This window comes from Gadus chalcogrammus, chromosome 9, assembly GCF_026213295.1.
Source record: "Gadus chalcogrammus isolate NIFS_2021 chromosome 9, NIFS_Gcha_1.0, whole genome shotgun sequence".
Lineage (NCBI taxonomy): Eukaryota > Metazoa > Chordata > Actinopteri > Gadiformes > Gadidae > Gadus > Gadus chalcogrammus.
In genome coordinates this window covers 24,908,657-24,933,866 of record NC_079420.1, presented here as the reverse complement: position 1 = coordinate 24,933,866, position 25,210 = coordinate 24,908,657, and the positions used below count along the sequence as shown (strand labels likewise).

General features: G+C 45.5%; 1 protein-coding gene across 1 annotated transcript; it reads left to right on the top strand.

The window, feature by feature from the left end:
- The first annotated feature begins 1,549 nt into the window (after positions 1-1,549).
- Positions 1,550-23,536, top strand: th (tyrosine hydroxylase). The gene is made up of 13 exons (XM_056599371.1): positions 1,550-1,777; positions 2,964-3,167; positions 4,334-4,511; positions 7,338-7,426; positions 8,601-8,668; positions 9,031-9,081; positions 10,237-10,382; positions 10,773-10,908; positions 13,351-13,420; positions 13,685-13,741; positions 14,048-14,143; positions 14,599-14,732; positions 23,307-23,536. Exons 1-13 carry the CDS (start codon positions 1,694-1,696, stop codon positions 23,464-23,466), a joined length of 1,473 nt encoding a protein of 490 aa, XP_056455346.1. The 5' UTR covers positions 1,550-1,693; the 3' UTR covers positions 23,467-23,536.
- Positions 23,537-25,210: the final 1,674 nt, after the last annotated feature.

Sequence of the window (25,210 nt, the reverse complement as noted above, 5' to 3'; positions counted from 1 at the left end):
CCTCGTGGAGAGCTTGGAACACAACTTAACACAAGCCAATGCACTGCAACACAACCCAACGCAACCAAACCCAACACAACACAACCAAACACAACATAGCAGAATCATCACATCATTACATTATTTAAATCTTTCAATCTAACCTTAATTGTAAATGGAGTTTTTGCAATAGAGAATATAGAGCTTGATGAACATATTCATATTTAAGGGATAAATGTGATTTGACAATATGATATATTTAATCTGTAAAAAGTGGCAAACATGTCAGAGTTATTGGCTGTTGGTATCAATAAGGGCCCCTAATCTTCTGACATATCAATACAAACGCACACCGACCCGGAAATAAGGTTTCATAGTGCACACAAGATACGACCAGATTATTGGATATGCATTCCGCCGGGTCTGCACAAGTTTTGTGTCCTGTGCCATTACAAAAAATGCACGCACATATTTGTTATAATAATGCAGGCCATCTAATATCACACTGCAGTGTGACGACAGTGAGCTTTATAATTTTGGGGACGTTCTCGCTGTAGAAAGCAACTTGTAGAGAAGGGAAGCGATTGTTTACACAACTCTTCTTCAAGCTTACAAACCCTCCAACGCAAGGGGGTTACGGACCCCTTACGTCCTTGCGTACCCTCCTTGCGTCCACTGCAAGGGCCGGACGTGAGCCTCCCAAAAATGGGAATCTTCCGTCGAGGCGGCGCAGCAGCAAGGGCTGTGATTGGTCCGCTGACTAAAACCCGACGCAGAACAATAAACGTTCAAGACTGCGTCGAAGCGTCTGCGTGGACATTGCGGGAACGTGGAACCATAAAACACCCTGTGTGTGTAAGTGTTGAATGACATTAGGGCTTAGAAAGGGGACGAAACAAAATAATGTGCAGACATTTAACAAGCTATGCTTCTAAAAATGCATGGGGACGAAATCTGCCATTTCAAAAAATGGTCGGGACGTGACCCCATTGTCCCCGGTGTAAATGACAACTCGATACTCAAGTGTTCCGCTCAGATAACTGCTTGATTCACCGCTCCTGTCCCCGTGACGTAGACCTTATTCCACCAGGTTATGTGACAGGATCCCTCTCGTTCCAGCCCTTATGTCTCCGTAAATAATAAATCGAATACTGTCTGTATGAAACTAACTCAAATTACCCAATAGGCCTAATACATGCTAAAATGTCCTGTTCGCACCCCTGTTAACCACCCCTGGGTTGTTTAGCACAACATACAAGCTGCAAATAAGTAGGCATATACAGTAGAATAAATGCATGAGGCCAAAATAGAAAACGTATAAGCCAATTAATACAAAACGATTAATTATAGTTCAATCAGAAACCGAAACCTGGGGTTGGTGGAGAAGTGCGCAGATGCCTTGACGTCAGAAACCTTCAACAAATGTCCCCATAAAGAAAACATATAAATAAGAGAGAGCGCAGCGCTTCTGCTTGAGAAGACGATCCAACGACGCAACGCGCTGAACTCAGAGGCGCTCCACGGAATCACTGCACCACGCTGAACTCAAAGGCGCTCAGAGAACGCACCGCGCTGAACTCAGAGGCGCTCAGAGGAAGCACCGCGTTGAACTCAGAGGCGCTCAGAGAACGCACCGCGCTGAACTCAAAGGCGCATACACCCAGCGCTCTACAATAAACAACATTCACATAACGCTCACTAAGAACCCCTCAAAATGCCGATTTCAAACAGTTCTACGTCCTCGACGAAGACCATTCGCCGGGCCGCGTCGGAGATGGAGCGGTCCGACTCTGTGACGGTAAGAAATCTTTAGTAGCCTAATCCATTTCAAAATTTGTATTTAAGTTGCAGCTATTGCATCTAGGCACCTGCCGTCCATATGGGCAGGTGGGGCAGCGATCTTGCAAAAGGCTCCCAAAAAAATAGTTCCTCAGTAAATCGTTGCTCCAAGTTTATTTCTAATAATGTGATTATCACATTAACTATCTGTTTCTGTAGGCATTCCAACTGTTTTCGGTCTGTTGACATCAAATTTTGGATGATGGTTGCGATTCTAGTTGAGTTTAATGTGTCATGCAATGTTGGGGTAGGGCAGCTCAGCGATCGCGTTCCTCCGTATGCTTTTATTGTATAACCCTGCAGGCTTCAATAGGCCTATTTCAATCCGCGCTAAAAGACGCATGGTAAAGTAGGCCTACTCTCCCCAATGTTGGTCATATTCTAGAACTGTTTCCATATCAGATGGCGAGTGGTTTCGCACCTGTGATTAACAGTGTTAAAAACATATAAATTGTGGGTGATGGCCGCCCAGTTAAAACCATTTGGTTCTACAGGATACTTTATTGTGACCATTTCCAAACTTTACCTTGTTGTGGTACCAACCAACAATGGTTGGTGTCAATGTCCCCATTGCGCACATGCGCACTGTGGCATAATTGTAAGCGCTTCAGTTTGCTGTTTATGAGATAACCATGGGTCAGTTGCTTACATGAGTTAAGACGAACACAACACTAATATTTGTATTTGCACATATAACAGTAACATTGCGGGTCCTGGCCCTTTTGGTAGTGGGCTCAGAGTTTACAAACTCTAAAGTTTACAATTGAGCTGACGACGCGTAGCCTAATACTGACGGTTAGGCTATCACTTTATTTAATATTAACGTCATTATTCAACATCAACGCAACGCACCGATTTACCAAACCGACACCCGTATTCAAAGTCGACACCCGTATCATTCACCACACTGCAACTTCATTTTACTGGGCTAGTTTTTATTTATTTATAATACCATGAGACCGAAGCAAAGCTCATCAAACAATTGTAGCCTTATTTAATCGTGTATCCACAGCGTTACAGCGGCCTGGCCAATAGGCGTACACGAGGTCCAAAATAAGGGCAAGACAGTAGCGCAAAGACCCGAGATGGTTTGCCCGCCTTAACGCGCAAATTCAGTGATCCCCAAAACCCTTAATTCCCCCCAGTCCCCGCGGTTCATCGGCCGGCGGCAGAGCCTGATCGAGGACGCGCGCAAAGGGCGTGAGGCGGCGGCCGCTGCGGCAGAGGCGAAGGACGTGAGCGAGCTGATCGTGTTCGAGGAGGAGAACGGCAAGGCGCTGCTGAACGTGTTCTTCACACTGAGGTCCTCCAAGATCCCCGCCCTGTCGCGCTCCCTCAAGGTGTTCGAGGTATACGGGCTGTTCTGTTATTAATTCTTAGGATCCCTTGGTTTGTACCTGAAGAAGAGTTTAATTTTTAATAATGTTTTGGTCTAACCCCAAATTATGATATTATTATTATTATTATTATTATTATTATTATTATTATTATTATATAATAATAATAATAATAATAATAATAATAATAATAATAATATGATGATGATGATGATGATGATGATGATGATGATGATGATGATGGAGGTGATGATGACGGTGATAAATTATAAATGATGAATGATGATAAATCCGTATAAGGATTATTAATATTAGTGTTATTCTCTTCTATGGTTTATGGTATGTGCTGAAAAAATAACAAACAGATGTTTTTTATATTTACTTTTATTTGCTTAACATTGAACCAAAAATGCTAATCATTTGTGCCAAACCATTTTATTTTCGGGTTAGGGTTAGGGCTACTACAGCAATAAATTAATGCCCAATTGTATTTGATGATGAGATGGTGCTCTGTATATGAGCAGACCTAGTTAAATGCAAATTGCCTGAAATGCAAAACCTTGGTTTTAATGCATGTTTCAAATTAAAATACATTTTACAATTGGGCAGGCCCTAAACAACTCTCTCTCGCTCTCTCTCTCTCTCTCTCTCTCTCTCTCTCTCTCTCTCTCTCTCTCTCTCTCTCTCTCTCTCTCTCTCTCTCTCTCTCTCTCTCTCTCTCTCTCTCTCTCTCTCATTCACTTTCTCCCATTTCATATGTGTTTCTCTCTAATCGCTGGAGGCAGGGCTCTGGAAGTGTGTAATTAGCAAACACAAACTCGGCCAGCAGTAGTAAACTGTTAAAGGTTTCAAATCAACACTGTGTAGACTGGCCACCATGTTAACACACACACACACACACACACACACACACACACACACACACACACACACACACACACACACACACACACACACACACACACACACACACACACACACACACACACACTAACGGTCCCTTGGTTTTTGGCCATCTTTACCTATAGGTTGGGTTTGTGGCACACAGGCTAAATCCTCTTCGGTAGAACCGGCACCACTAAATCATTCTTCATAAATGATATTGTTAACGGATGCTTCATTGATGCCAGGAGGGCGATGGTTTCCTCACCAGACCGGTTGTTCCTTTATCTGTCAAGACGTTTGAGGCTAAGATCCACCACCTGGAGACCCGGCAGAGCGGGAAGGCGAACCGCGACCAGCAAGAGGCGCTGGAGTACTTTGTCCGCTGCGAACTGCACCTCTCCGACGTGGGAACGCTCATCAGCTCCATCAAGAGGATCGCTGAAGACGTCAGAACCACCAAAGAAGTAAAAGGTAAAGCAGGCTCCTCCACCACCACCCCACCACAACACAAATCCCTCACATCGGGTGGGGCTCCACTACGAGGACGTTTCCCAAATAGGTTGAAGTAAAGTTAATATAGTGCCATACATCTTTAGGAAGTCATAGGAGACATCCCACCTCGGTCCTATGTTGAGGACATTTATTTGACAACTAATGTTTCTTTCACTTAGTTGTTTTATAAAGATATTCTTTAATCGAATTAGCTATCAAGATAGCCTAGTGACGTCACTGCCCACAGTACAAAGACGCTGAACCTGAGATGTTTACGTGGTTACACGCCACAATAACTCGTGACACTGCCATAGGAAGCTTCCTACGTATGGGCCCGTTTCCCGAAAGCATCTTTAGCCTAAGTGGATCGCAGAGTGGGTCGTAAGAGCATCGTACAGTTTTCACACCGTTTCCCGAAAGCATCTTTGGTAACAAACGTCTTAAAAACGCTCACGAGTCACGAGTAGCTAACGAGTGCTCCAGGGTACTCGTAGGACGCTAAGAGCCTCGTTAGCCTACTATAACCTCAGTGGCGTAGCCAGCGGACATTCCTAGTATTGGATGCGTTTTATTATAACGCATTGGTAATGGTGTATCACGTGAGTCTGAGCCTAATGTGGGCCATTATGTTCTTAGTTTGAGAGAGACAGTCCAGGAAATGTTTGAGCAGGCAGGGCACTTAAAATGTGTGAGAGAAAGTGGGGGGGATTTGTGCAGACTGACATAGGCTACTCATAAAACGTAGCATAAAATAATGTAAAAAAATAAAATAAAATAATAATAATATTTTTTTATAAAAAACAAGCAAAGGGGCAGGCAAAAGGCTGGGATATGGTGGGGATTGGTCACGTTGACGGGAATGTTTAGTGACATGTGGGAGGGTGGAGGGGGTTAAAAAAAAGTCTCAATCACTCTTCGACGTGCATGAAAACCAGCCAGGTAGTTATGAGGGCCGTCCTCACACCGATCTTCCTCGTCGTCATCGTCCTCAATGTCCTCCGGTTCAACCAAAGCTACCCCAGCCTTAGCTGCAATGTTGTGCAACATAGCTGTCACACATATCACAGCTCATGACTTGGCCGGCGAAAACTGGAGCCCTCCGCTGGACTTGTGAAGGCATCTAAAGCGCAACTTCCACCTCCCGATCGTGCGCTCAGGATTAGGACTGCTATATATGTCGGCCTATATCAATTGTGTTTTAATATCTTTAGCATTCATATTATTGCAATCTATTCTTTTCGTAGGCTACTCTGCGGTTGGCCCTGATTGGGAGATATTTTAACCCTTTTTAACCCCATTTTCCTCCGACATTCCTGCGTCTCCCCCTGCGTCATAGCCCGTTTCAGCACCATGTCAGTGGACAGGTACAATCCTAAGATCGTCTTGAGTGCAGCGAATGCGCGTTCACGTTAAGAGGAGTTTCGGGAAACGCTCCAAAGAAATTATCGATGTTTCGAAAGATCCGTCTTTCGAACCATCTTACGACCGAAGATCCTTCGATATCCGGAAACGGGGCTGGTCCCAGGAAAACTGGCAGTGGAGACCATGGTGGAGACGCAGCCTGTGGCATTGTATCAAACAATCACAGATGCGACGAACATGCCTTGTGTGGCTAATGTCTAAAGGTACGAACACACCAAACGCGTACCCGCGTAAAGATTTAACGGAGCTAAAATGTTGCTTGACCATTTTGTGTCAAAAATGGTCCTACGCAGCTACGCGCTTACGCTCCTACGCGCCTAGATGAGTCCATGTCCATGCAAGTGAACGGAGCGTTCCCTCTTTGTCATAACTATCAAACCAAACATCCTTCACATTCACCGAGCGAACATTACGAAAGTAAAATGCACATTTCTCGCTAAAAATGTTTCCATAAATGCATTTAATGGCGTAACTATGTTACTATTTCCACCCAGAATAAAGAAAGTTGTCGGCCGTGGCTGCGCTGGAGTCCGAGGTAGGAAACCCAAACGCCGCCGTGTTTGGGTGATAGAGTTTAGATCGGGTTAGATTAAATAATCTCGGATATAAATAACAATAATCGGGTTAAATAACTTCACATGGTGTGTCTGGTGTGTTTCCAGCATTCGTAGTGTTGATCAGCAGATATATAGTCCGCCAAGACGTTGAGGTTGCTTAGTAACCAGAGACTCTGTCCATGCAAGTGAACGGAGCGTTCCCTCTTCGTCATAACTATCAAACCAAACATCCTTCACATTCACCGAGTGAACATTATGAAAGTAAAATGCACATTTCTCGCTAAAAATGTTTCCATAAAAGCATTTAATGGCGTAACTATGTTACTATTTCCACACAGAATAAAGAAAGATGTCGGCCGTATGCTTCTGTCCAAGCTCACTACTCTCTGCCAGTGACGTCGGGTCAAGCTCAACGCTGATTGGGCAACGCGGCTAATCGTCATGCGTATGAGCGTAAAAAGTTAAATTTTTTGAACTCCTCGCGTACACGCGTATATGTACGCGCGTATATATACGCACGTAAATATACGCGGCTAACGCGGGTAAAATGTTGCTTTAGCGCATGTAACGCGTGTACGCAGCTCATACGCGCGTAAACCAATGGTTCCCGATGGAAAAATTGCCGATTTTATACGCGTCGTACGCGGGATACGCGTTTGGTGTGTTCGTACCTTAATATCCTATTGTCAGGCTTACCTTCGCACCTGTGATAGAGGACAATTTTCTCAACAAATCCTACACAGGTCTTGTGTTATTAATCAAACATTTAAAAAATAAACATTAACTGACTTGGTTTTAATGCATGGGTTTTTCTCCTATAATCTAGTTCACTGGTTTCCAAAGCAAATAGCAGAGTTGGACAAATGTCATCACCTGGTGAACAAATTTGATCCCGACTTGGATCAAGACCATCCTGTAAGTCTCCTCATACATGTGTCGGTATATATATATATATATATATATATATCAGTGTTTCCCCTAGAATTTTTTTTAGGCCCGGTGGTAAGAGCTGATAGTGTGATTTGTTATACATTTTTCATGGGATGCTAGAGTATTTGTTGGTTGTACACTTAATCTTTCTAGGCTTTTGGAAGAATTGCTCTGCCATGCTAATGATGATATAAATTAATGCTGTCAGATTGTCCGTTATGATGGGGCATCATCTGCGCACGCACGACACCGCAGTTTTTTTTTTTTTTTGGTCTGTTGTTGGCCTGGCGGGGGCGCTCGTTGGCCTGATCAATGGTAGGGGAAACACTGTATATATATATATATATATATATATATATATATATATATATATATATATAAATATATAAATATATGTAATCAAGTAATAAAATGTGTATGGGACTTAGGCCTCTTCTAGGATTGTGGATGTAACTGCACAGAGGGGCGTATTAACTACCAGAAATCTGGAACAAAAAAGTATACTGACATCTTAAAGTCAGCGAATTAACTATTTTTTAGGATTATGGACACATGGTCTGATTCCCCCACACTGTTTTCTCTGGTTTGTCTTTTCTCAAAGTCTCAAACTGTGATCGTACCTAGCTGCCGTGAGTGTGGAGGGAAATTTGGTAATTAGTCAGTGTCCTGGTCATGTGAGTGTATGACTTGGTCATCCATATGGTTACTTAGCAACGAGGATTAGACTCCCACCTACTAAATCATCTTGAATGAACTGTAGGAAGATTGTGTGAGATTGCAAGTTAATACACACTTTGATAACCCTTAATAACACAATTAGAAATAAATTAAACAGTTTTCCATCACCTTAATGGCCTGTCTCTGCATTCACTGTCTAACCCCTACCTGCTCCTTGATGACCTGTCTCTGTATTCACTGTCTAACCCCTACCTGCTCCTTGATGACCTGTCTCTGTATTCGCTGTCTAACCCCTACCTGCTCCTTGATGACCTGTCTCTGTATTCACTGTCTAACCCCTGCCGGCTCCTTTATGACCTGTCTCTGTACTCATTGTATAACCCCTGCCTGCTCCTTTATGACCTGTCTCTTTACTCACTGTCTAATCCCTACCTCTTCCTGTGTTAGTTGTCCTCCAGTAAACCCCTGTTTGTTCTTGCAGGGCTTCTCTGACCCTGTGTACAGACAGAGGAGGAAGATGATTGGGGAAATCGCCTTCAGATACAGGCAGTAAGACGTTAGCTCCCTACAGTAACATCAGAGTTCTCCATCTGGAATTATCTCTTTTGACAGACTGAAGTGACTCAAACTGGGCTAACCAATCACTTTCCAAGGACTGTCAGTGGCCGTTCAGACAGTGTTGCACACCCATCTTTGTTTTGATACAATCTGGTTGGATTTAGTCTTTAGTTTCTCATATTTGACTGCATAGCATGGCCAGCAGTCAAACAAATACATGCGACTTGCGACCATGTGACTTAATTGAAAGGGTAATTTGATCAAAACAACATTGGGGGAGCAAAAACGTCTGATGCAACTTCACTACTGTTGGGTACCGTGTTATTAAAACTCGTTTCTCTCCGTCCCTGCAGCGGTAGCGTGATACCCAGGGTCGACTACACAGAGGAGGAGATCGGGACCTGGTGAGTTTGGCTCCCTGCTCATCATTTCTCTGCTGTGCACCAGTTTTTTCAGCTAAAAGTGAACACAGCTAAACAGCCTAAATAGACCTCTGAGCTGAATGGCAGATTTGAGCAGAAAGAGGAAAATGGTGTACCTAAAACCCCAAAGTGTCCTCCCTCTCGGCGCCCTTCCTATTGTAACGTCGGGCAAGATGGAGTAAACACATGAGATCAAAAAGATAACTTTATTGTCCATTCAATTTACATTACATTAACACATGTTCTGTAAAAAAAATGTAAAAAGCAGACACAGTACTCAGTATAAAACAGACAGTACACAGTATACCAAAGACAGTACTCAGTATAAAACAGATAGTACACAGTATACCAAAGACACTTCTCAGTATAAAACAGACATTACTCATTATAAAACAGACAGAACACAGTTTAAAACAGACAGTACTCAGTATAAAATAGACAGTACACTGTATAAAACAGACAGTACACAGTATACAAAATACAGTACTTTGTATGCAAGAGAGACTATACACAATAAACAACAGACAATAATCAGTATACAACAGACAGTACTCTGTATAAAACAGGCAGTACACAGTATAAAACAGACAGTACACAGTATAAAACAGACAGTACACAGTATAAAACAGACAGTACACAGTATAAAACAGACAGTACACAGTATAAAACAGACACAGTATACCGAAGACAGTACATAGTATACCAAAGACAGTGCTCTGTATAAAATAGACAATAGACAGTATTAAACAGAAATTAAATGGTATTAAACAGATAGTACTCAGAGTCAGTATACCACAGACAGTACAGATAACTATGAACTATAATGAACTGGGGATCCCATCCCTGAAGTCTGTCTTCTAGCCTCTTGTCTGATGTTGAACACAAAGCCTGAGGATCACCTGAGGATGTTGAACCCCATGCTTGTGTGTGATTGGCCAGGAGGTCGATGTACGTGACTCATGCTTGTGTGTGATTGGTCAGGCGGTAGGTGTATGTGATCCGTGCTTGTGTGTGATTGGCCAGGCGGGAGGTGTGACCCGTGCTTGTGTGTGATTGGCCAGGTGGGAGTTGTGACCCGTGCTTGTGTGTGATTGGCCAGGCGGGAGGTGTGACCCGTGCTTGTGTGTGATTGGCCAGGCGGGAGGTGTACGTGACCCTGAGGGAGCTGTACAACAGCCACGCCTGCAGTGAGCACCTAGAGGCCTTCCAGCTGCTGGAGAAACACTGCGGCTACAGCCCAGACAACATCCCCCAGCTGGAAGACGTGTCCCGCTTCCTCAGAGGTAGACTTATAGAAGGCCAACACCAACATATACATATGCATAGATATATGTATATGCATCTATTTGTATATACAGTACATAGATATTAATGTTTATACATGTCTGTATATATATATATATATATATATATATATATATATATATGTATATACATACGTGTCTATATACATATACTGTATTTATATATTTATATATATATAATAAGTACATATATATTATGTAGAATAGAAATTATAAAAAAAATCCCAAATTCTCTTTTTATTCTTCTTTCCTGGTGGTCTCCCTCCACCTCCCCACCTCGTCCCCCCTCCCTCCTTCTCACTTCCCCTCTATTTATCCCCCTATCTCTTTCTTCCCCTCTATCCCCCTCTCTCTCCCTTCCTCCCCCAGAGCGTACGGGGTTCCTGGTTCGACCAGTGGCTGGTTTGTTGTCGGCCAGAGACTTCCTGACCAGTCTGGCGTTCAGAGTGTTCCAGTGCACCCAGTACATCCGCCACTCCTCCTCTCCCATGCACTCCCCTGAACCGTGAGGACCCCATTCAGCCACCCCCACCCCTCGAACACAACCATCGTCATCTTCATCAGCATCATCATCAGCATCATCATCCTAACCCTTGAACCTTTTCCGCCCGCTAGCTAGTCACGCCCACGAGTTTGTCCCATTCACTAGCTGGTCCCATCCATTAGCAACATTTAAAATGGCTGCTTCTTCCTCCTGGTAGATCCTTTATTTAGCCCAGGGGACGGGAGTGTTTTTGGTGAGGCTCCACTCTCTGGCTACGATACATTAGCCCTGCAATGTCGCTGTCTTGCCGGAGTAAAACCGAGGGGGTAAAATGAAATCCCCCTTCGTCACGGAGCCGGCTTTCTTGGGTCACTGGAGGAGGAGGGCTACGCACGGAGAGTAAACCTCTTTAGAATAATTTGCATACTCCAATTATTTTTTACACGCGATTAACTATATCAGGCATGAAAATCACTCACCTTTCGGCGAAATTCGTCGTTTTGAAACCAAAATAGGTGACCTCCGTTAATCGTGTAGATTCGATGTAAAAATATTTATGGGGGGGGGGGGGGGGTAGGTTCAGAGGCCGGCCAGTTTATAGTCCTCCGTAAAGTGCTGTACTTATGCTGCGTTCGAGTATTCTCTGCGAACCGACTCGGATCTCGGATCTGACGCCACGCCCACACTTCAAGCGTTTTATTATTTCGCTCGGTCGTTGGAGGAAAACATGGACCCGGAAAGCTGTTGTCGCGGTAGCATTGGCAGAGGACCAGGCGCTCCAAAATAAGTAGGCTATAGGCCATAGTCAAGTCAAGTCAATTTATATAGCACATTTAAAACAACAGTAGTTGACCAAAGTGCTGCACACGAATACAATATATTTGTGTACATAGGCAGAGATACGGACGCAGTAAGGTATTGCAGTAATACGAGTGATTGAAATTACCATTTTAACTAGGGCTGCAACAACGAATCGATAAAATCGAAAAAAAACGATTACTAAATGTCGTTGTGTCGCGCGATTAATAAGTTACTCATAGGCGCAGCACTGTTTACAGCCAGCCGCCGACAGGTTGGTTCACGGTTCATGCACGCCCACAGCGAGCTTCAGTGTGAGCGACCACAGCTTGTATTTGTCATATCTTAAAACTGGACTGTAGGCCTACATAAAAGTGTTGTACCTTCACTGTATTTAGGTTAAAAAAAACTCCTTCAACTCAGTATCCGTCTAGTGGTCCAACCGAAAATTCTGTCAGCTGCTGCTGCTGCAGACGTTGTGCAGACGGGCTCGGAGTCGGCACCGCGTGCATCAACAGTCATTCAAAGCAGCGGTAGTAATCACACAACCGGACGGTGTAGAAAGTCCCGTCAGTTAAAAATGGTAATGCAGTTTTTAAATCCATGTTAAAATCGGCAGGATATAGAGATAGTTAGCTTATAAAAAACAACTAACCAATGGTCACAAACGGTGTCAAATGTGATGTGTTCAGGTCGGCTCAGAAATACGATTGATGCGTTCAAATGCAGCACAAAAAAAATAAAATAAAAATTGAGATTGTGGTGAAGACTTGTTTTCCCAGTAATATTAAATAGATAGTAAAGATAGAATTAATTATGACCTGTTTAATGTCCTATCTTGAACTATCATCATCTTATCAGCAATTAAAGCAATATTACAAGTTCTATTTCAAGGAGTCTCGAAAATGGTATCAATAGGTTTGACCGGTTAACCATGGACATCCCTTATATACATATAAAAGTATATCATACATTGTATGTTTCTTTTTTGTGTTATCCCAGTTATGTTTTTTTAATCTTTTTATTATTTAATATTACTTTTAATAGTTCCGGGACTTTGGAGCAATAACCTGGTGTTTTTACATTTCAGTCTGCACTGTGAATTTGAAGTAATAATTCAGTTTTTGAATAAAGATGCGGCAATTCCAATTTTATTTTTATTTTTTTCTATCCGATTCATCGATTAATCGATTATTAAAATAATCGTTAGTTGCATGGATACCCCGGACCCCCCTAGAGGGATAATATCCTTCTCACCTTTTTCACCCCTGACCCGTTTTCATGCCTGCTATATACAAGTGGAAAAATGCCAACATATACCTTACTTTGCTGACCACTTGTTTTTAATACCAACGAAAGCCTCGTAAGGAAAGTTCCTCTGGTATTTTCTTGTAGATCACACCATCTTTCCCCGTCTTCGTTAAATGCAACTGCATCACCTTCTCTCCCATGAGGGTCAGCAGCTCGCGGATTTCACTGTTCTCATGTTGATATCTGATTAATCTGATGTGTGTGTGTGTGTGTGTGTGTGTGTGTGTGTGTGTGTGTGTGTGTGTGTGTGTGTGTGTGTGTGTGTGTGTGTCTCCGTGTGTGTGTGTGTGTGTGTGTGTGTGTGTGTGTGTGTGTGTGTGTGTGTGTGTGTGTGTGTGTGTGTTTGTATTTCAGGGACTGCATACATGAGCTTCTGGGTCACATCCCCATGCTGGCTGGCAGGACTTTTGCCCAGTTCTCCCAGGTAATATCTAGATCCTGGTTCATAATACGACACTTGGTATCAGTGTCTTTGCCTCAGCCTCTCAACCATTCAGTCTTACTTTATTGTCAAATAACGAGACATCCGTCATATATCTTATATATAGAAATATGACAGACAGTATTTATTTTGTTGACTGCATTCATTTTCATTGATTAGCTTTAATGATTTCCCAAAATGTTTCATGTAGAACATGCTCAATCTAATGCTTCAGCGGCTCATGCTGTTAACTGTTCCTGTGTGTAGAACATCGGTCTGGCCTCACTGGGGGCGTCGGATGAGGACATAGAGAAGCTGTCCACAGTGAGTACACAACACATGGCTGTACAGACGGCCTCCGCCCCTCTGTCATGATGTTCTCTCAGTCAGTAGCCTCTTAGCATGATGTTCTCTCAGTCAGTAGCCTCTGAGCGTGATGTTCTCTCAGTCAGTAGCCTCTGAGCGTGATGTTCTCTCAGTCAGTAGCCTCTGAGCGTGATGTTCTCTCAGTCAGTAGCCTCTGAGCGTGATGTTCTCTCAGTCAGTAGCCTCTGAGCGTGATGTTCTCTCAGTCAGTAGCCTCTGAGGGTGATGTTCTCTCAGTCAGTAGCGTGATGTTTTCTTTCTCAGCTGTACTGGTTCACCGTGGAATTCGGCCTGTGTAAACAGAACGGAGAGATTAAAGCGTACGGCGCCGGACTCCTGTCTTCCTACGGAGAGCTAGTGGTATGTCCCCTTCTCTACGCCTGTCTTCTTCTCTTCTATCTCCTCGCCACTTCCTCTTAAAGCAGCTGTAGGTAACATCCGTGAGTTGTAAAGAGAACGAGCAGCGAAGAGCCAAAGAGATCGACTTCCTGAAACTAAAGAAAGACAACCAACGTCCCAACAATCTCCTCCCTCCCTAGTCACTACCTCATCCCGCTATTGAGAAGTGCTGTATTGTTCTTAGGAAGACATTTACAGTGAACTTCGATCATGTCATTCAGGACAGGTAGAGGCATCATCCTGCTGAAGTATGCTGGCAGCCATTGGGGGACAAACCCAGAACTTTTGGCCCGGGAGTCAAACGTCCAGAACCACCAAACTATCATGCTTTATCCTGTCCCTACCCCATCACACAGGTCATCTGCTCCTCTATTTGCTTGTGTTTAGTTCATCATAACTGTTCTCCTCGCCTGCAGCACTCCCTGTCGGAGGACCCCGAGAGGAGGGTGTTCGAACCGGACGCCGCCTCGGTGGAGCCCTACCAGGACCAGAACTACCAGTCTGTCTACTTTGTCTCTGAAAGCTTTCTAGACGCCAAAGAGAAGCTCAGGTGCTGAGACGAGAACACATACACACGCGCACTGACACAAACACACACGCATAGAAGATATAAACCCCCACACACATGCAGGGAAGCATGCATAAACACAGACCCACACACACACACACTCACATACAAATGCAAGCAGACACACACACACAAAGTGCATTATCCACATTATATTACCCATAATGTGATTTGGTATATGGGAGAGGGACAAAGAGGGAAAGGGATAAACAGAGGGATACAGAGAGTGAGGGAGCGTGAAAGAGAGAGGGAGGGAGGGAGGTATCGACAGACACACACCTACTACACTGCTGGGAATTCTCTCTCTCTCTCTGTCTCTGCCTCTCTCTGTCTCTGTTTATTTCACTCTGTCTCTGTCTCTCTGTCTATTTCACTCTGTCTCTGTCTCTGTCTATTTCACTCTGTCTATTTCACTCTGCCTCTGTCTCTCTTTCTATTTCATTCTGTCTATTTCTCTCTCTCTCTCTCTCTCTCTCTCTCTCTCTCTCTCTCTCTCTCTCTCTCTCTCTCTCTCTCTCTCTCTCTCTCTCTCTCTCTCTCTCTCTTATCAATTCAATTCAATTCAATTCAATTCAATTCAATTTTATAACATTTATTTTGTGCTTAAAGCCCTTTGTAAGGTCGATTTTGTGTTCTAGATGAAGGTTATAGTGTCATCAGAGAAGGCTAACCCTTTCCTAGTCTTGTGCCTCTGTTCTCTGCGGTCCCACAACGTTTCCTGAGTTGGGAGAATAGCAGCGAACGTCTGCCCAGACGGGGTTTATTTAATACAGCCCAATTCTCAGTGAATGACCGGGGACACTGGAGTAAGGTGCTGAGAGCCCACAGCACCCGACTCAGGCGGGGCCTGGAACTGCCTCTGTGGGCTGTAGTGTTTCTGTTGGTGGATGAGGTGGGTTTTTCTTCCAATGTTTCCTCACTGCTGCTCCTCCTGTGAACTTGGTCCTCACTGCCTTAGTTCAGTGAGTCTGTGTTCTAGTTACTGTATAGCCTACTGTTACCACCAGTAGGCTATAGTGTGGATGGTGAACAGTCTGCAACCTTGCCTTCCAATAAGCTGACTATGTAGCAGATAATGTAACAAATTTCTGAGCACATAATATAATATTTTGCCTATAATTTTACAATGTATAACATTCGTTCACCACAAATTACTCTTAAAGGCAGTGCCAAAATTTAAATATTTTTCAACCATTCAGCAAACAAAAGGCAACAGGCTCATTTAGGGGGCCACTCGATGACATCTAGAAGCGTCATAAACACGCCCACTGAAGTGGTGTGAGAAATACCGACTTTCTACTCCTCATTTACATTTTCTACGGAGAAAATACTACCTCAGGGGTATTATTATTCAGGAGATTATCAGGGTACAAATGACAGGATATATTGTTCACACATACGGCCCATCAGTAGAATATCAGGACTTACACGTGTGTCTGAAAGCAGCTAGTGTGTGAGCATTTGATTACATTATAAAATTAGTCAATTTATCGTAACAGGGGTAATTGTTCAATGGAAAGTGTACGATACTATTGTAACAAGGTCACAGTGCGCTTGGACTCTAGGTTTGCTCACTCCCCCCCCCCTGGCACGGGAGAGGAAGTCCGCCACGGCCATCTGCGCCCCAGGCCTGTGCACAACCCGGAAATTGAAGGGTTGCAACGCGAGGTACCACCGGGTAATCCTCGCGTTGACATCCTTCATGCGATGGAGCCACTGGAGGGGGGCATGGTCGGACTTGAGCGTGAATGCGCAATCCAGCAGGTATTATCGAAGGGCGCCAACCGCTCATTGGATGGCGAGACACTCCATCGTACTGTACCGATCCTCCCGGTCTGACAGTTTGCGGCTCAGGTACAGCACCGGTCGGTCGGCCCCTTCCACCTGCTGGGTCAGGACCGCGCCCAACCCCCTGTCCGACGCGTCTGTCTGCAGGGAAAAAGGGGGATTAAAATTAGGAGCACACAGGACCGCTTCCCCGCAGAGGGCTGTTTTAATAGCCTCAAACGACACTTGACATGGCTCCGACCACTGGACTGTATCTAGGGGAGGTCGGTCGGACTGTATCTGGGTGAGGTCGGTCGAGGGGCTGGCTGTGTCCGGGAAGTGCGGCACAAACTGCCGGTAGTGCCCTGCCAGCCCAAGGAACCGCCTCACCTCCTTCTTGGTCCTGGGCCAAGACGAGGCGGCGACCGCCATGGTCTTACAGACCTGCGGCCGGACCTTCCCTGCCCCCAGGTGGTACCCCAGATACTGGATCTCCCTCCATTCGATCACGCACTTCTTCGGGTTGGCCGTGAGCCCCGCCCGTCTCAGCGACTGAATGCCGGCCGCCACCCGCTAAACATGCTGCCCCCACGTGTCACCATAGATGACGATGTCATCAATTTTGCCAATTCGCGCCGCATCACGTCTTGTTTGTGGACGGGCAGCCTGTAGGGGCGTGTCCGCACTGTTAACCCAGGTTGCCTCTCGATGTCATGAGTGATTAACGGGGTGCAACCGGGCAGGGGCGAAAACACGTCGGCGAACTGGAGTTGCAGGCTGGCAACGCCTCCGCTGGACTCACCAAGAGATCCTCCCCTCGACCGACCGGAGAGTTGGCGCCTGGAGCAGGGACTTCTGGTCCGAGCTCCTCTTTCTCCGTTAGCGTCGTCGCGAACGCGACAGGGGCCACATCGTTCCACCTTGTAAGGAGGTTGATGTGACATGTCTGTTTGTTTTCGCCCCTGTCCGACCGCACATGGGCACTACCTCGTAATCCACGTCTAGCCATTGATGCCAATTTCGAGCATCCTTGTGTACGAACTTACGGATCATGGACTTTAACGTCTGGTTAAACCTCTCACACAAGCCGTCCGTGGCTGGGTGACGCTCGTGCGGATGGCCTTGACCTTCAACAACCCGTAAAGTTCCCTAATCGTGCGTGACATGAAATTGTTGCCCTGATCAGTTAGAATCTCCATCGGGATTCCCACCCGCGATATGACATGAAACAATGCCTGAAAACGGGATTGCTTCCAGGTATCGGGTTGCGTAGTCGATCAGGACTTACACAAATCAATACCCCTGTGCAGAACGTTCTAATGGCCCGATAATGTCCATGGCAATGCGGTCGAAGGGGGCTTCTACCAGGGAAAGGGGCCACAAGTGAGCCTTGGGGACGGCCGAGGGATTCACCAACTGACAATGGGGACAGGAGGCGCACCACCTGCGCACCTCCGCCCGAAACGCTTGTGTGATGGTATCCGACTGATTGTTTTATCGTACCCCAAATGGCCCGCCATTGGGTTATAATGCGCTGCCTGGAAAACCATTTCCCGGCGGCTCCTGGGAACCAGCAATTGGGTGACAACCTCCGCACTCTGGGAGTCACGACCCATCCGATAAAGCCTATCCCTAACCACCACAAAGTATGGGTGAGTCAGCACTGCGTCTGGCTGTACCCGAGTACCATCAATGGCTATCACTTGGTCGTAGGCTGAGCGTAGGGTAGCATCACAAGACTGCTCGAGCGGGAAATCCTCCCTGAACAGCGTCGGACGCCCCCGCCTCGGCACAGAACACAGCACCCGAATTACATGTCCCTACCTGTCGTGTCCGCACCCCCGTAGTCCCCCTAACAGCCTGGGAAACCCAGCCGAATCCAACCCTAGAATCAGGGGATGCGTGAGGCTTGAACCAACCGCCGCCATGACTCTATGTTTTTTCCCCCCATAACGAATTTCGATAGGGACCAAGATACTCATGAACATCCCCGTGTATACACCTCACCGGAACGCTAGATGCCTCCACCAATGCCTCGGACCGCACCAGGCGCTGATGGATCATGGTCTGCATGCAGCCCGAATCCAAAAGCGCCTGGTACGTACCCCGCTGTATCCTCACCGGGATACTGTACGCCTTGCCGGGACCGTGGGGAGGAGACGGGGCACCGGTGAAGCGGACGATGTTCCTCAGGATTTAAGCTTAGCCGGATTTGGATGGCCTTGGCGACGGTGTCGTAGTCTCGTTGGGCCCCGGCCGGCAGACTGTGGGCTGCGAGCTTGGCCTCCCCCATCAGGAGTGGCAGGAGACGGTGAGCCCACTCCTGACGAGGCCACCTAGAGACCTCGGCGGCTCCCTGGAGGGTCTCTAGGAAGGCCTCAGCGTCGTCCGCCTCCCCCAACTTCGGGACATGGATGTGGGCCACGGCTCCTGCCCCTCTGGGTTCACCGCTGCTTCCTCTGGAGGAGAGGAGCTCACGGAGAACAGCCTGATTATTTCGATCGTTCAGAACTCCAACAAAACACAAGTCGTTAAACGTAAATCATAACTCCGCTCAAAGCGGTCACAGGGTGCGTTCCAGGCGATCTCTGGCGGCGATCGCCCCTGTCTCTCTGCTCCCAAACCTTGCCATTACAAGACAAAGCAGGCACATAAATACACACTCCCTGATTGGTCTCCCTGATTGCGAGCAGGTGCCCGCAATCAGACCAAATCCCCCCAGACCAGATCCGGTGCGCTCCCAACAATAATCAACAATAATCATCATTGAGATTAAACATCTCGTCCAGTGTCCTGGCCAAGACAGGCAGTCACACATAGCACACACACAAAACATCAGAAAAATCTAACATCTAAAACCGCAAGGGGGAGGGGGAGGGGGAGATATCAATACCGCAAGACATTTGGGGAGGCTCAAGGAGGAGAGTAATATTAAGTTTGAGCAACAAAGTGTAAAGCATTTCGGGAGGCTCAAGGAGGACAGTGTTATATTACATTTTAGCAACAAAGTGCAGTCTTGTGGTGGACTCTATAGACATAATTCACCATACTGTGTTATTGATATGTTTTCGTTCTGTGTTATTGGGACACTGTCTCTTTAAGATCACGTGACTTATGTGTTGATATGCCTGTCGGTGTGATGTTTGAATTTAACGTTTTTTATATGACAAAATGAACGACCTGCCGTTGCTTGTCGAGGTGAGAAATTGTCTTCCCTTCTTTTATCGCAATTTCTACAGTCTATAGACAGAACGTGTTACCTGGGAGAGTTTGTTGACGGAGGAGCTGTTATGTTTAAAAACATAACGTCTTACCTGGGCGAGTGTGTCACTGCGGTGTGTCCGTTCTTACCTGGGCGCGTGTGTCGATGGCGGAGCAGTTATGTTTAAAAACATAACGTCATACGTTGGCGAGTGTCGCTGCGGTGTGTGCGCGTGCGTGTGTGTTCTTACCTGCGCGTGTATCGATGGCGTAGCTGTTATGTTTAAAAACATAAAGTTTTACCTGGGCGAGTGTCGCTGCGGTGTGTGAGCGTGCGTGTGTGTTCTTACCTGCGTGTGTGTCAATGGCGGAGCCGCTATGTTTAAAAACATAACGTCTTAGCCCGGCGAGTGTGTCGCTGCTTTTGTCTTGAGTACGGTGTGTGCGCGTGCGTGTGTGTGTGTGTGAGCCTCCGTGTATGTGTCGCTGCCTTTGTCTTGCAAGTGGTGTGTGCGCATGCTCGTGCGTGTGTTTGTGTGTGTGTGTGTGTGTGTGTGTGTGCGTTTCCATGTATGTTCATGCGCGTGTGTGTATGCGATGTGTATGTGCTATGTGTATGTGCTGCTTGCGGTGTATGTATGCATTCGCGCGTGCTATGTGTGTGTGAGCTGCAGGCTGCTTGGCACATGAGTAACTGGTGCGACAGGCCTGCTGTTATAGTAGTAAGATATTCCTACAGTGGCCGGTCTACATAGTGTTGAATCCTTCACAGACACCTTCTTTACAGTTCACTAGTGCTGGCCAAGTTTGCATTCTTTGCATCAGTGGTTTTCAAACTGTGGGGCGCGCCCCCCCTGGGGGGCGCCAGAGTTCTTCAGGGGGGGCGCGACGTGAGAAAAAAATAAACCCCAAGACAAACCTGAAAGTCGATGATTCAAATCATCAGTCGTACTTCAACTGTAGAAGTAACATAACTAAATCAATTTTCAACCGTTTATCTTCGTGCAAACCATTAAACAAATCTACACACTTGTATCTTCAATAATATCCAAACAGAATTTCGATATCATGTAAAATGTCTTCAGAATCACCGTTTTAGTTTCATACCGCTTCGTTTACAGCTGTTTTCATTGAAGACGTCAGCCCATTCTGATACACCTACTTCTAGACATCGTAACTCATTCATTTTTCAACCGTTTACCATCGTTCCAACCATTGAACAAATCTACACACTTGTATCTTCAATACTATCTAAACGGAATTTTGATAGCATTTATACTTTTTTCAGAATCACAGTTTTAGTTTCAAACCGGCATCGTTTTCAGTTGCTTATAATAATTTAGGTCACCATAGCAACGCCGGTAAACAAACCCCGCCGAATAGTCGAATCTCTGGACTGAAAAGGCAGATCTGATTAGACTCAGAAAAATCAGAGTCGCGGACCCTGAATGAATCTGTGTAGACTGGCAGTTTACACAGATTAAGATGTTCAAATGTATTTAAAAAAGGTTAAGCTAAAACATGCTTAGATAAAGTTGTTAAATTGTGTGAAGAAGTGTGTTTAAAATGCACAAAGATGTTGTAATGTTTCAGAAATATGTTTAAAATCTGCCGACGTGTTGCTGAAAAAATATGTTTCAAATGTTTCAAAAACATGTTTCAAATGTTTTAAAATTATGATCAGAGATGTTTAAAATGTGTAAAATAATTAAGATAGCTTTCAAAACACGGGTATTTAGAAAAAAAAAAATTGGGTGGGGGGGGGCTCAGCTGAATTTTTTTCTCTGAGGGGGGGCTCACTCTCTCACACTTTGAAAACCCCTGCTTTGCATAGACCGCGGAACGTGTTTGAACAAGGGGGGGCCACAATCGCAAGAGGGGGTCACCAACATTTTAGGTCCTACATTATCCATAGCCAAGGCTATGCACGGTATACGAGGACACGCACGTAATGCCATCAGTCACGTCAGCCAGCACAGAACAGCGCAGAATAAAAACCGTTCACGGCAAAAGCAGGCTCGTTCTTACTCACCGCTAGGTTTTTCTTAGCACAGCAGCGACATTGCGTGCAGAACAGTTTCCCTCTGGTCTCACATAGAGTCAGCCAAGCAAAATCCTTGAACCACTGGTATTGCAAGGATCGGGTGCGTTGTGAAGAACCTGTCCCTTGCACCCTCTTGGTTCTTTTTAGCACATCGGGATTGCTTGGTTGATGAGGCGTTGTAAGATCCCTGCAGTACTCACTTGAGCAGTTCCCATGGCTAGCCTCAGCTAGGTTTGGTTCGGTTAGCGTAGTTGGAGTTGAAGAACATTCCTCTCTGTTGCTTGGTTGGTGGTCCACAGTTGAAGGTTGGGGTACAGCTGTCCCATCAGATGATGCTGCGCTTTTTATTTGTTTTCCTTTGAAATAGGCCTATTCAAAAATGGTTTTGTGCCTTTTCATTTTGATATTCCAATCCACGCCACGAACAATCTCTGCAGTCTACCACAATCACTAGTTCTACTTCTTTCGCGCGATTTTCAGTGCTGCGCAGTTATAGGTCTACATTTTGTCAACATTCATGCATGACGTGTGACGTGAACAATATTGGTTTAGAAATACGCTTGATTAAATTATTACAGCATGGGTTGTGTTTAAGTTTGATCTTGTCGACAGGTTTTGAGTTGAAAAAATAATAATAATTTAATCATCATTTCAAAAAGTTACCCGGGCCACGGCCCCCCTGGCCCGGCCGGTTCCGCGGTCTATGATTCTTTGTCAATTGCCAATACCAGATCTCCGCTTCCAGCAACATGATGGGTTGACTCAAAAAACTAAGATAAAGAAACTGCCCTTTCACCCAGACCTGGGCTGCCGTCAGACTGTAGATTAGTCTTCACCCAGTCCTGGGCTGCCGTCCGACTGTAGATTAGTCTTCACCCAGTCCTGGGCTGCCGTCCGACTGTAGATTAGTCTTCACCCAGACCTGGGCTAACATCAGACAGTAGATTAGTCTTCACCCAGACCTGGGCTGCCGTCAGACTGTAGATTAGTCTTCACCCAGACCTGGGCTGCCGTCAGACTGTAGATTAGTCTTCACCCAGACCTGGGCTGCCGTCAGACTGTAGATTAGTCTTCGCCCAGACCTGGGCTGCCGTCAGACTGTAGATTAGTCTTCACCCAGTCCTGGGCTGCCGTCCGACTGTAGATTAGTCTTCACCCAGTCCTGGGCTGCCGTCCGACTGTAGATTAGTCTTCACCCAGACCTGGGCTAACATCAGACAGTAGATTAGTCTTCACCCAGACCTGGGCTGCCGTCAGACTGTAGATTAGTCTTCACCCAGACCTGGGCTGCCGTCAGACTGTAGATTAGTCTTCGCCCAGACCTGGGCTGCCGTCAGACTGTAGATTAGTCTTCACCCAGACCTGGGCTGCCGTCAGACTGTAGATTAGTCTTCACCCAGACCTGGGCTGCCGTCGGATGTAGATTAGTCTTCACCCAGACCTGGGCTGCAATCGGATTGTAGATTAGTCATCTGAAATGGGATCTGTGAGACTGTACCGCCCACCCTCATTGTGTTGAGTTGGTCCGTGTGTGTGACCACCAGGGCGTACGTGGCGGGCATCAAGCGGCCCTTCTCTGTGCGCTATGACCCCTACACCAGCAGCGTGGAGGTGCTCGACAACCCGCTGAAGATCCGGGGAGGTCTGGACTCCGTGAAGGACGACCTGAAGATCCTGACAGACGCCCTGAGTGTGTTGCCCTGATGTCCGCGCACACACACACGTCAGACACACCAACCTACCCTACACAAATGCATGAGCCATACAGCACACACATACGCATGCACACACACACGCACACACACACACACACACACACACACACACACACACACACACACACACACACACACACACACACACACACACACACACACACACACAGCCGCGGCCCCCCCTGTCCCCCGCCTCCACCTGGTGGACACATGTGCCCCGTGTTCATCTGGTTCTCTGTGCTCCTCCCCGTTCTCAGTCCGTCCACTAGAGCCATGAGAATGAAAGTGTTGTAAAGCTGAGTGGGCCCCTGTTGGCCCCGTGTCACCACGTGCATTCATGCCTCCATGGGTTTGAGGAGACGAAGGGTTTTCTCATCAGATTTCCTTCAGAGTGTATTCCATTTTGTTGTTACGGTTTCTGTTAGACCCTGAGCTAATCAATGGCAAAATGTGATCATGAATGTATTAAAATAACAGAGTATGTGGTGCTTTCATTAATCAGAGTATATTATTAAACTTAAACAAAATATACCTTTTAATTATGATGAGTTCATTTAAAAGAAAAACGGCTGTAGTTAAAATGCTTTTGTTGAGTTGGGAATTTAACTGCTTGCAATGTTTGTTCAATTTCAAAAGTTGAAATCTGTGTTATCCAATGTCAATGTGTAATAAAAAATGAAGGGAAATAACTTTATTGTCAATCGTTTTTGACAAAGCCAAAAAGTTTTTCGCCAAGAACCCGAAATGAATAATAGCAATCTGCTTTCAAAACCCGATGAAAAAGTATTCAACATATATGACTTTATATTTCCAGATAAACGGTATATGATATAGAAATATAATTAATATTTTCTGCAGGTCTCCATGATTGCATATGTATTTGGAATACTTACAGAAATGAAAAAAATGGAAATATCTTCTCACAGTAATCGACCAATGCATTTACACATTATGCCACTAGAGTTCGCTGTTCAGCAGTACACGGTTGGACTTCCTGTTGATCTGATAGATGCGGAGGTCATAATGCCGTGCAACAACAATGCACAATAGACCAAATAAAGTTACCGCGGCTCATTACCATAGTCTCTCTATTTAGCGTATTTTTAATCACAATCTCACTTAGTAGAGGGTAATTATAACTTGATTCAAGTGCAGGTGGTTATATTTATCCAATTCTACACATCAATCAGTATCTCAGAATATATCATTCTTAACCATGGTTAGGGTGTCTTGCTTATGTATGCCTTCTGTGAGCTTTTTTTCAGCACTCTGCTACTGACACTATTTGTATTGTTTATATTCCACCACATGTTATATTATACCACATGTATGTTTTTTTGCCCAACCTAGACAAATATCTTGAGGAATGATACACAAACAATAAAGTAGGCCTAATCAAAAATAAGGAATTGTTTTATAAACATACTTCTTTGGGACTTTCTGGGAGTAATTGTTGAGAAGAGCGACAGTCCTTACCTTGGGTCGACGCATGTTGGTTCTGCAATATGCAACAATGCACATCTTACCTCGATCAAACCCATTCCCATCCTGTGTCTGTAGGCCTGTTTTTCTCACATGCACTGTTGTTCCTATAGTGGCCGCTAGGTGTCAGCCGGAGGTCACTGAACCTCAACCATCCTCTTGATAGAGAAACGGTTAAAGCACAAAAGTAAAGGCAGTTCATATAGCACGCATGTAAGTTACGTATGTAGGAATAATGAACCATTAGTGAT

Excerpts from the sequence above, each read along its gene's own strand:
- th (XM_056599371.1), top strand. The coding sequence starts at position 1,694 with ATGCCGATTTCAAACAGTTCTACGTCCTCGACGAAGACCATTCGCCGG. Across the intron at positions 3,168-4,333 it reads GCTCCCTCAAGGTGTTCGAG|ACGTTTGAGGCTAAGATCCA; the intron begins GTATACGGGCTG and ends TTATCTGTCAAG. Across the intron at positions 13,421-13,684 it reads CTTTTGCCCAGTTCTCCCAG|AACATCGGTCTGGCCTCACT; the intron begins GTAATATCTAGA and ends TCCTGTGTGTAG.